We start from the raw sequence: 12,818 nt of genomic DNA on the forward strand, positions 1-12,818 counted from the left end.
AAACCTTCTTCATTTCATTTGAAAGATTGACTATGCAGGTGGAGTGGTCAGAGGACTTGTGGGTAATGCTATTTCAGACTAAACTAGTAGGCAGTGCTAGTGAGGTATTTGCAGAGCTGTCAGATGGGGGTTCAGGAGATTATGAAGAGGTCAAACAGGCTATTTTAAGTGCTTATGAATGGGTACCAGAAGCATACAGATAGCAGTTAAAAAACATAAAGAAGGAACCAGGTCAGACCTATGTTGAGTTTGAAAGAGTCAAACATAGTAATTTTGATAGATGGGTGCGGACCTTAAAACTAGATAAGACCTATGAGACTCTAAAAGAGATTAATCTGCTGGAGGAGTTTAAAAACTTACTTCCAGAGATGATTAAGAATTCACGTGGATGAACAAAAAGTTCAGGAAGTGAGAAGAGCAGCAGAGTTAGCAGATGAATACACGTTGGTGCATAAGACAAGCTTCCGGCAAGAATTTCATCCTGTGAGGGATAGAAGATGGGACAAGGGGAGATCCTACACTATGAAACAAAGAGTAGAGAAAACTGATAAGTGTTTTTCACAGGTTAAAAAAGAAGCCCAATTGGAAAGGAGGTGAAAGCCCTCACAGGTTTTCAATTTGGTAAAGTCACACATAAAGTCACAGTGCTGGTCGTTAAAGAAAGGCACTGTGGAAAAGAGATGGTAGAAGAAGCTAAGCCAGTGGCATTAGTGAAAGTAGTAAAGTAAACCCCAAGAAAAGTCAAGGAGTTGCAGAAGAGTGCACAGATTAGGCAGGGGCTGGATATGGAGTTAGTGCCTGATCGCTAAAAACAATTCGCCTCGGTGGGTAAAATTTACTCAGAAAGAACAGGGAGAGAAGGACAAGAAGTTATAATTTTGAGAGATAAAGTATCCAACCAGTCTCTAATAGTAAGAGATGAACGAATTTTCAGTCTTTCTGACCTGTTACCTGAGAGATTGTTAATTTGTGGGATAAACTGACAGAAATTTAGCATTCCCCTATGTAAGATCAGGTTGGAGTGCCAACTCAGAACTGGGAAGTAACAGTGGGAGTGACTGACAGAGTATCAGTTCCAGGAATCCAGTTTGTTCTTGGGAATGATTTAGCAGGGTCCAAGGTGGGAGTGACACCCCGTGTTGTGGAAAAGCCCAAGGAAGACCCCGAAACTGAGAAGTTAAAAGAAAAGTATCCTGGTATTTTCCCAGACTGTGTAGCAACAAGATCCCACTATGATAAGTCACAGCATGAAGCAAAAACTAAAGAGAAAGATGAAGGAGTTGAGGTTCAGTTAGCGAACACCCTGTTTGACGTAATGATGCAGGAAAAACCTGAACAGACAGAGGATCAGGCAGAAGTATTCAGTCCTGAAAGGTTAATGGATTTGCAACAGAAAGCCAAGACAATATAAGATATATATGTTGTTGCTTATTCCGAAAAGGGACAGAGGATATTCCTGAGGGTTATTATCTGAAAGCACTGGAGAAACAGATATTAGTTACTGCCCCACGGAGTGAGGAATCAAATTCAGATGTTGTGGAATTTGATATGCTTCAAAATATGTTAAACAATGAGGACGTCCTTGAGGGGTAGAATAGGTTAGTAAACTATCTGTCTCAGGAGCAAAGAACACAGTGGAAAGGTTTGTTACAGCAGTATGAAGGCATATGTAGGAATAAGATAGGGAGGACTAATGTTATTATGCATGAGGTAGACATAGGGAATACCGTTCTGATAAAATAACACCCCTATTGACTTAATCCTTTCAAAACCAGACAGGTCCAGAATGACGTGGAGGCCATGCTCAATGAACATATCATTGAACCGAGTCAGAGTGAGTGGAGTTCGCTGATTGTCTTAGTTCCCAAACTTATCGAGCCTCAACAATTTTGCGTGGATTATCGGAAGGTCAACTTTGTAACGAAATCAGACTCATACCCAATACCGAGATTGGAGGACTGTATTGATAAAGTTGGACAAGCCAGTTACATCACAAAGTTGGACTTACGGTGTGGTTATTGGTAGGTACCTTTATCAGAGAAGGCAAAAGAAATTTCTGCATTTGTAACCCCAAATAGGCTGTATCAATTCAAAGTGATGCTCTTTGGAATGAAGAATGCACCCACCACTTTTCCAACAGCTCATGAACAGACTTGTGGTGGGATTAGCAAACTGTGCAGTCTATTTGGACGATGTAGTGAGCTTTAGTGAGTCCTGTGAAGATTACATGGTACAGTTAGTAGAGCTCTTTTGACTGATTAAGAGGAGCAAAACTGCTAATGAAGCTAAATAAAATTGAATTCGCAAAAGTAGAGGTGACATTCTTGGGACATAACATGGGTCATGGAAGGTTGACCCCAAGGAATGCAAAGATGAAGGCCATTGAGGAATTTGCGCAACCAACCTCGAAGGAAAAAGTGCTTCGATTTTTGGGACTGAGTGGATTCTATCAGAAGTTTGTAGTTTGTTCCAAATATCAGCAGCGTAATGGCACCATTAACAGATCTGCTGAAGAACACAAAATTTCAACGGACAGAACAATGCCAGAAGGCATTTGACAATTGAAAAACAATATTAACCATTGCACCAATTTTAGCTACACAAACGTTTTGAAACCTTTCAAAATTGTCATTGATGCTAGTGACATAGGAGTTGGAGCTGTACTGCCATAGGAAGATGATGATGGAATTGAACTGCCAGTTGGTTATTTTTCAAAGAAATTCAATACCCACCAGAGAAAAAAAAAGATTATTGAGTTTGGTACTGGCCTTACAACTTTTTAATGGTTATGTCACAAACAATGTGTTGGAGATGGTAATGTACTCAGATCACAATCCTCTTACATTCTTGGAATGTTTTAAAGACAAGAATATGAGACTATTTTGTTGGAGTCTTATGTTACACACTTTTAAGTTACAAATCATACATGTTGTGGGTTGTAAGAATGTATTAGCAGATGCGTTATTGTGGATTTAACTGATCAAGTATAGATGAGATTACCAACTTTTCAAGGGTTTATATATATATATATATATAGCTATATATGGGAATAAGTTAATATGAACTTAGAATAAAGTCATATGTATGTCATGGTAATGTGCTTAAGGAATAGAGAAAAAAAGAAGCCATATTTTCATTATGATAGTTCATTTTTTTCCTTAAGGGGGGGGAGGGGAAGATGTTATGAAGGTGTAGGTGTGTACTGTACCTTTAAGAAGAGTGGAAGCTGACACGAACCTAGAGAGACACAGAGTGTGCTGGAAAATGTAAAAAAATGTAACATTTCGTTACGAAACAAATACCTGGAGCTGCGTTGCTATGGTATATAACAAATTTGAATTTGGCCAATCAATTTAAATTATGCCCCAAGATACCAAAATCCAACTGAACTTGAATTTCAATGTTTTGATGACATCAAACCACTGAGACTGTCCAATGCTTTGGGGTATATAAAATTGGGTATTTTGAACAGTTAGCTAAAGCAGCAAAGAGCATCAACGAAGATATGGCCTGCAGAGCCTGTCTCTGAAAGGTACCTTTTCATATAAAATTTATGAAGCAAAAGACCAAAGAAAAGACCCTGGGAAGTACAGACAAAGATACCAAGCGAACAGCAACAACTGGCTGGTTTTGAAATTCGATGGTTTTTTTGTAAAGTTTATCGGGGGGTTTTATTGGATCAATATATTGTTGAGGAGTGGGAGGTAGATAAATTGATCAGACAAAGGAGGATTACCGTGTAGACAGTTGTTGTTTAATGTTCTTGTATTTCTTGGAGTTAAAGAATAAATTGTTAATTTTTTTTCTTTGCATAGAGGGATATTTGTAGTTCTTTGTCACTCATACTTTAACAGATTATAAGGCGAGGTGAGCTTTTCTGTGGGTCTGGTTCAAATTAGCAGAAGGGTTTACCCCGTGTCGTAACATAGGACAGACTAAAACTGTGAGCAGCACGTAGAAAGTCAACACCAAGCTAAACCAGATTATTCTGGTACTTACTTACGTACAAGTGGCCACATAAAGGCTTGGGCTCAGAAATACATGCAAATGTGCCTAAATTGTTGACAACACTAAATTTGGGACGATAGGCAATAGGATCAGAAATGGCTCATAACTCAGAATATGTCACGGGATGAACAGAAGAGTGCAGTATTGCACGTATATTTCATGCAATACTCCATGTTCTGACTTGTACAGATTGAGACTTTTAGTATCCTGAATGAGATTATTTAACTTGCCTCAAGCATTGCCTTTGTACGGGAACCATCTGTCACCTGTATTTTGCAAAGACAATGTTTGCTTTGTAGCATAGGGTTACTTATTGATGCAAAGTTAATTCTGGAGACCTGCTCTTTGCTCAGCAGTAGCTGGAGGCTGCAATTAAGTTCAACACTTATCTCCAGCAATAAAGAAGCGACAGAAAGAAGTTACATGACTCATCTCAGGCCTCTTTGATGCATCTCTTATAGCATGCTCACTAATGGGGAAAGAAAGCAAGAAACAGCAGAGAGAGAAATGTGAGTGGTGTCGGGAAGATGTGGATGGAGGACATTAGGTAAGATTTAACCACATCTATAGAGTCATGAAAGCAGGGCTACCTGTTTACATGCTCAGTCAAAGGAAATTAAGCAAAAATAAAGAAGTCTCGGCCCAGAACGTGCAAAATTACACAGTTCATAGATTTGAAATCCCATTATCATGGAAGACAACGTCAACTTCCTTCCTGAAAGTTATGAGAGATGTTCAGACAATTTATTCAGAAAGGAGGTCTCAGCACAGCACCCAAACGCATGCATCTAAATTGAACTATTGCTGCAAAATATATTCTCTCAGTATTTGAAATTAGTTGGAATATTTTTTGTACACTCAGTTAAAAAAAAGCAGCATTGATGTAATGATGTGCATAAACAAATATTTTCAAAATGGATTTACCGATTGCAGCTTTGCCCCAGATCTGCACCTTCTTCTGTCTGGGTCGATGTTGTAAAATTTGTTTCTGAAATCCCTGTAGCTGAACTTTATGCTGGAAAGCATTCTCCATCTTTTCATCCTCTTCCCATGGATTCCACTCATTATCCTGTTCTGGGTGTTGAAAATCATCTTGCTCTTCAACAATCTGCAATGGACGGGTACTGTCTGCAAATCCATATTTAACAGAGTATATGAAAAAAAGTCTCCATCTCAACATCTTAGGAGCAAAAGGATTCTCGCAGAAAAACTCAGATGTGTTTACGGAGTACTAATAACACAATATTTGCTCCCAAAACAATAGAAACTTTCACAGAAAAAAACCATCATTTATTATAAATACGCTTCCCCTGTTTAAGGCTTTTCTTGCAATTTTTTCCTTCTCTGCTTGCCTAGCTGGGATTAGCCTCCACAGTTGCAGGCTGCCTTCCAGTGTATTGGCCAATTGGCTGTTATTCACACATTGGCTATTTTATTGACGACGCCAATAGAGACAGTTTCTCACTCTCTACTCATGATTTTGAGTGCCTCTATCAAATCCCCCCTCAACATTCTCTTTTCCAAAGAAAACAGCTTTGGCTCAATGAGCTACAAATAACTACTCCACAATCCGGAAATGCTGAGGACAAGTGTGGTCTCCAGCTGCTGCCACCAACGGAGCAAAGAGTGGGTTTTCAGAATTCACTCAGTATCAATATGCAACCATATGCTGCAAAAACAAACATTGTCTTCATAGAAGACAGGTGACAGATGTCTAATGCAAGATTAGAGGCAATTTAACTAATCTCTCATAAGTCAAAGCCTGGGGTATTTCCGGAAGTATAAAAGTCTTCAGCAAATGTCTGACAAAATCTGTGTGTGTGTGTGTTGGGGTGGGGGTGGCAGAGAAAAGCCCTTCCCAATATTGAGGACAGTTCATTAAGATTGGAGAAGGAGGCAAGTATGCTGAAGGAATTTAGCTCTTTGGAAGAGACAGGAGAACAGAATTTGACAGAAATTTGTCATGAAATTAGAAAAGAAGTGGTGGGGCGGCAAATTAGAAGTTGACAGATTTTCAATAAATTGGTAAGTCTAAGGGTAAATTTGCAAAAGGCACGAGGGGAGAAAAATGTGGCTCAGGATGTTTTACGTGGATCCGAATTCCAGATGCATTAAGTCAAATTGCTCCTTTTGCCGATATACCTAAATCAGAAATGACTCAAATATTCTTCCACTCTGAACACAAATTGAAAGATTAAATCCTTTAGCTCAAAAAAAAGACACTGAACCAAGTTTTTGACAGACCAGCTTGACCCAATAAGAAAAGGTCTGCTGTCAAAAATTTGGTAGGTCAGTGGAAGAAAGCGATATTACAATGTAAAGACTAAATAGCTTTGAAATATTAAATCAAAGCAGAAAATACAGATGAAATAGAAAAGTCATTCAATTAAAAAAGGCTTGACCCTCATTCCTACCATTTTCGTGGCATTATCCAATCAGACTTACTCCAAAGTGTCAGGAACAAGTTAGCATAGCACAGACAAGAATGTACTTTTATAAGCATATGTATAGACTTTTGTGGACTTATAACTGCTGATTTGATTAATATAGATGTAAAATGAGCACTAGCTTCTCAGATGGAGTTTATTGTGTTGATTTTGTAACATTTTCAAATCAATGTGTACTCTTGTAAAAACTACTGTGGATGCCAGAGATCCAAAATAAAAACAGAAAGTGCTAGAAACACTGGTCTTTGGAAGAAGAGTCATATTAGTTTTGCAACATTAACTGTTTCTCTCTCTCTGTCTCTCTCTCTACAGATGTTGTCAGACCTGCTGGGTATCTCCAGCAATTTCTGTTTTTTTGTTATAGATTCTTAAGGGTCCACAACACCGTCCATTGAGTCTGCACCAGTCAAAAACAACCACCTAACTATTCTAATTCCATTTCTCAGCACTTGGCCAAAATACTTCTATGCCTTAGTATCACAATCGTACATTTAAATGTTATGGGGGTTTCTGCCTCTACCATCCTTTCAGACAGCGACTTTCATATTCCTACTACCCTGTTTCCTCCCTCTAAACCTCCCTTACCTTAAACCTATGCCCTGAGTCATTGATCCTCCAACATTAGGAAAAGTTCCTTCCTGTCTACCCAGCGATGTCCCTCACAAGGTTACATATCTCAATCATGTCTTCTCTCAACCACCTGTTTCCAAGGAAATGAGCCCAGTCTATCTAATCTCTCTTCATAACCAAAACTCTCCAGTCCAGGCAACATTTTGGTAAACCTCCTCTGCATCCTTTCCAGTGCAACTACATTCCACCTATAACGTATTCTATAATTTCAGAACTGCACGCAATACTTTAGCTGTGACTTAACTGATACTTTATACAGTTCCAGCATAACCTCCCTGCTCTTAAATTCTATGCTTCCGCCAATAAAGGCAAGAATCCCATATGCCTCATCATTTTATTTACCTGCACTACTACTTTAAAGGACTGGTGGACATACACACCAAGGTCCCTCTGATCCCCAATGTTCCCCAAGGTTCTGCTGTCCATCATGTATTCGCTTGGTTTGGTCTGTCCAAATGTATCAGCTTGTACTTATCCTGATTGAATTCAATTTCGCACTTATCAGTTGATCTGACCAGCATACCTTCATCCTCCTGTAATATTTTCTTGTACTGATGTTTAGAATCTATACTATACTTCTGTTTTTGGCATGAATTAATAATTCATTTATGATATTTTATTACATTAAAGCAGCAAAATATTAATAGTATCCATTAAGACAATAGATTTCCTTTGTAAAAGCAAAAGTGAGTGGGATCAGACTGGTAGATAGCTCTTTGGTAAGCCCCAAGTGGTTTCCTGATGAAATAATGTGAGAACCACTAATCAAAGACTTGGCTTCTGAAACTCAAATTATTTTAATTTCTTTGTTATACTAAACTTGGTGAGGTGCAGGTAGGTAGAACACTGTGATTAAAGATAACCTTGAAGTCTCAAAATAACTAGAGCAAAACATCTAAGTGAATTGAATAATTGTACTCAAAATTTAATCTCAAGTGCAAAACATGGCACGCATTCCATGAACATTGATTAAGAGCTAACAATGAAACTGAAATATTCTTAGCAGATTTTACAATCAACAAATTTATGTTCATTGTTGATTTGTTTCGACTAATATTCATGGAAGATAAGCATTAGTTTCTCAGAAAAGGTTTGTGTTGATTTTATAACATAGTCCTTCAAATAAGCACATTCATTCAATATGTAGCAACAATCAATAAAGGAAAAAGATTATTCAACTAAAGTTGAGGAAATTGTGACCACATTTGCAGTGATTTAGTTAGTTGGCAGAAGAAATAGAAACAGCTTAAAGCCATACAGTCCCTCAATTCTGCTCCACCATAATAAATCTGCTAACTTCTATTTTCTCATCCCAGGAAGGGTACTTCTACATCGGAGAGGGTTCAGAAAATATTTACCAGAAGGTTGCTGGGACTGGAGGGCTTGAGTTATAATAAGAGGCTGTACAGGCTTGGACATTTTTCACTGGAGTGTAAGTGATTGAGGGCTGACCTTATAGAGGTTTATAGAATCATGAGGGGTATAGATAAGATGAATAGTAAAGGTCTTTCCCCTTGGCTAGGTGAGTTCAAAATAAGTGAAAAATCACACAACACCAGGTTATAGTCCAACAAGTTTAATTGGAAGCACTAATTTTCGGAGCACTACTCCTTTATCAGGTGGTTGTGATGGAGCAGTGCTCCGAAAGCTAGTGCTTCCAATTAAACCTGTTGGACTATAACCTGGTGTTGTGTGATTTTTAACTTTGTACACCCCAGTCCAACAACGGCATCTCCAAATCAGTTCAAAACTAGAGGGCATATTTTTAAAGTGAGAGGAAAAAGATGAAAAAGGGACATGAGGGGCAACTTTTTCACACAGAGGATGGTTCCTATGTGGAATGAACTGCCAGAGGAAGTGGTAGATGCAATTATAATTACATCATTTAAAAGACATTTGAACAAGTACATGAATAGGAAAGGTTTTGAGGGATATGGGTCAAATGCAGGCAAGTGGGACTAATTTAGTTTGGGAAATTTGATCAGCATGGACAAGTTGGACTGAAAGGTCTGCTTCCGTGTTGTATGAGTCTATGGCTCTATGACTCTTAATCTCTTGATACCCTTAGTGGGGAAAAAAAATATCAATCACAGCATTGAATTTAGTCAATTACTTAGCACCCATAGTCCTCTGGAGCAGAGAACTGAAAAGATCCACAAGTCTGAGTGAAGAAATCTCTCATCCCAGCCTGAAATGTCTGAAAAAATTATCAGAGTACTTTGAGACTGCAATAAGCAGGGCGAATAAAGAGGCACCAACGCATGTATTATCTTTGCATTCCATAAGCTACCACATAAAAGGACACGGCACAGAATAAGAACTCGTGATTGGTAGAAGGGTCGATGTATTAGCATGGATACAGGATTGGCTAAATAACAGCAGAACAACATCAATAGGTTACTTACAGATTGTCAAATAAAAACTAATGAAGCCCACAGGATTCAGTGGTGGGGCCTCAACTACTTAGAAAACTGTGGATGCAGGAAATCTGAAACGATCACAAAGAATGCTGCAGAAACAGATCAGGTCTGGCAGCTTCTATGAAAAGAGAGCCAGTCCAAACTGAAGAAGAGTCACAACAGATTTGAAACATTAACTGTTTCTCTATTCACGCACTCTGCCAGACCTGCTGAATTTATTCAGCATTCTCTTGTTTGTTTAGGATCCATGGTAATGACTTGGACAAAGGACCAACTGTCCTACAGCCAAATATATATTGGCGACACAAAATAGGTCAGAGAGCAAGTTGTGAGGAGAATACAAAGATGTGAGTTTACATACAAGACAGAAACAGGAGTAGACCACTCAATCTCTACGCCCACTTTACTACTCAGATTATGGCTGATCAGTTCATTCTGTCCTCCTGCTACCCCTATAATTTTTCAGCCCTTTCCTTATCAAGATTCTATCTGATTTAACCTTTAAAGTAATCAAATGATCTGCTTTCACCCCTGGTGGTTTGGCCTGCTTTGTATTGTGTATTTAGGTTTCCTTGAGTTGGTGATGTCATTTCCTGTGGTGATGGCATTTCCAGTGGTGATATCATTTCCTGTTTTTTTTCCAAGGGGGTGGTAAATGGGATCCAAGTTTGTTGATAGAGTTCCGATTGGAACAGACCATGAATGGACAGACACAGTACAACAAGCTATTGACATTAGATAGCGACAAACACAGAAAATGAAAAAGCTAGGCCTGCAGAAAAAAAAGACAAACTTACACAAACTAACAATGCAGACAACACATAAGCATGGATAAAAAACTTATCTGACTTAGCCTAAACAGAAACTGAAAAAGCAGTCTTAGTAAGAGGATTAAATGACAACTTCCAGGATGTGGACAAGAAAGGTATCTTAGCAGCATTAGAACCAATACTGAAAGACAACAAACTCACAGAAGAAACCCAGCAAACCATCAGACAGACAGTTGCACCAACATTAAGCAGGAAAAAGGAAGGAAACACATTCAATACACAAGAAAGTAAAGCACTAGAAGAACTAAAAAAAAATTGTTATCCTATTTGCGGACAAAGAATGCTTGACAGTCATTCTAAATCGAAGAGACTACATTGAGAAAGAGAACACACTGCTTGCAGACACCAACACTTACCAACAAGTGGCGATAGACCCGACCCCACAATTAGAGAACTGAATCACAGCCCTAGGCAACAAACTTCAGAAATCTGGAGAAATAAATAAGACTGACTTCCAAAAAATGAAACCAGACAGATCCAACACACCACGCTGCTACAGATTACCCAAAATTCACAAACCAGGAGCCCCCCTCAGACCCATAGTCTCTCTACCTGGAACACTAACTTACAGAGTAGCCAAGGAGCTACACCAAAGATTAAAACACTGAGTAGAAGACTCACGCCACTCCATCCACTCCACCCAACAAGTCCTGAAGACCATCAAAGACACTAACATAGAAGAAGATAAAATAATGGTAACAGCCCTATTCACATCTACCAACATCAACCTGGCCAATGAAACACTGACTACACCAGTATAAGAACCAAAAACACATACACCAAACACCACCAACTTCATCAGCAAGGACAGTATCATCAAGCTAGTGGACCTATGCCTTACCACCCACTTCACCTTCAATAACAAAACCTATAGACAAACCAACGGAACACCCATGGGATCTCCGACATCAGGGTTCTTAACAGAGGCAGTAATGCAGAGACTCAAACAAATAGCTCTGCCAACCATCCAATCCAAATTTTGATTTCGCTACATGGATGACACCTTTGTCATCACTAAATGAAAGAAATTAGAGGAAACCATCAAGACCATCAACAATACCCTTACTGGCATAAAATACACTAAAGAGGAGGAAAATAACATCAGACTGCTATTCCATATGTTGCAGTAGAGCGAACAGCCAATGGGAAACTTCAAACCAGCATCTACAGGAAAACAACACATACGGACCAAATATTGAACTACAAAAGCAATCATCCCAACACCCACAAATGAAGCTGCATTCAGAACATTATTTCAACGAGCCAACACACACTGCAGCACAGAGGAACTCCGAGGAGCCGAGGAAAATCACCTATACAATGTATTAAAAAAAAAACGGGTACCCAATGAACACAGTCTACTGTCGATTTCTCAGCAACAAACCCAAATAAGCAGACAAAACACATCCAGAAACTCAAGCCACTCTCCCCTACATCAAAGACATCTCATAAATGACTACCAGACTACTCAGACCCCTTGGCATCATGGTAGCCCACAAACCCACCAATACACTAAATCAGCAGCTAATGAACTTGAAAGACCCTATACAGACAACAAGCAAAACTAATGTCATTTTCAAAATACCTTGTAAGAAATGTAACACTACATTGGTCAAACAAGCAGAAAACTAGCTACCAGGATACATGAACATCAGTTAGCCACAAAAAGACATGACCCACTCTCACTAGTATCTTTACATACAGATGAGGAAGGACACTAATTTGACTGGGACAACACACCCATCCTAGGACAAGCCAAACAGAGACACACATGAGAATTCCTAGAAACATGGCATTCCAACCGGAATTCTATCAACAAACACATTGACTTGGATCCCATTTACCACCCCCTGAGAAGAATAGGAAATGATATCACCAACCCAAGGAAACCTAAACACATAAATGAAAGGTTGGCCTTACGACCAGTGCTTCACTGGAGGTTCACTGATGATGTTACCTGGTATGGTGACGAAAGGTCTGAAAATAAACCTTCCAGCTCAGCGAGTGAACTTACATCCAGAACCTCAACCTGAGCTACAAACCTTCTCAAAGCTCACTCGCTCCAATGTCTCCTAACCTTCTGAGAAAACATTTCTCCACACCTGTGACTTGAATGGGTAACTTATTTTTGAATAATATCCCCTTGTTCCCCTACAAGAGGAAACAAACTTTACATATCCACCTTGTCAAGACAGCTCAGGATCTGTCACTGGACTCCAAATGTTAATCCTGCTTTGTCTCCGTATTGTTGCCAGACCTGCTGAGTTTCTGCAGCAATTTCTGTTTTTGTTTCAGACTTTCAGTATCCACAATTCTTTGTTTTACATCTGCTTATCTTTATCAATAAAGATATCTGTATCAATAACTTATCTGTATCAATAACTCAACTCAATCTTCTAATCTTCAATGGATGCAAGCCCAGCTTTGCTATATAAAACAACTCACCCATGCCAGGTATTATTAGTCTGATAAAACTCTGAATT

At 39.0% G+C, this 12,818-nt stretch overlaps 1 protein-coding gene across 3 annotated transcripts in view; it reads right to left on the reverse strand.

Annotated features, from left to right (window-relative positions):
- Positions 1 to 6,670, reverse strand: part of rxylt1 (ribitol xylosyltransferase 1) — a 32,178-nt gene extending 25,508 nt beyond the window's left edge. Inside the window, exon 1 of one of the 3 annotated variants that reach the window (XM_043709967.1) lies at positions 4,933 to 6,670. In XM_043709967.1, coding sequence (XP_043565902.1) covers positions 4,933 to 5,148 — 216 coding nt within the window. In that variant the 5' untranslated portion in view covers positions 5,149 to 6,670. The remainder of the gene's footprint in view (positions 1 to 4,932) is intronic. The other 2 variants (XM_043709966.1, XM_043709968.1) reach the window with 2 other exon arrangements.
- Positions 6,671 to 12,818: the final 6,148 nt, after the last annotated feature.

This window comes from Chiloscyllium plagiosum, chromosome 19 (assembly GCF_004010195.1).
Source record: "Chiloscyllium plagiosum isolate BGI_BamShark_2017 chromosome 19, ASM401019v2, whole genome shotgun sequence".
Taxonomy (NCBI): Eukaryota; Metazoa; Chordata; class Chondrichthyes; order Orectolobiformes; family Hemiscylliidae; genus Chiloscyllium; species Chiloscyllium plagiosum.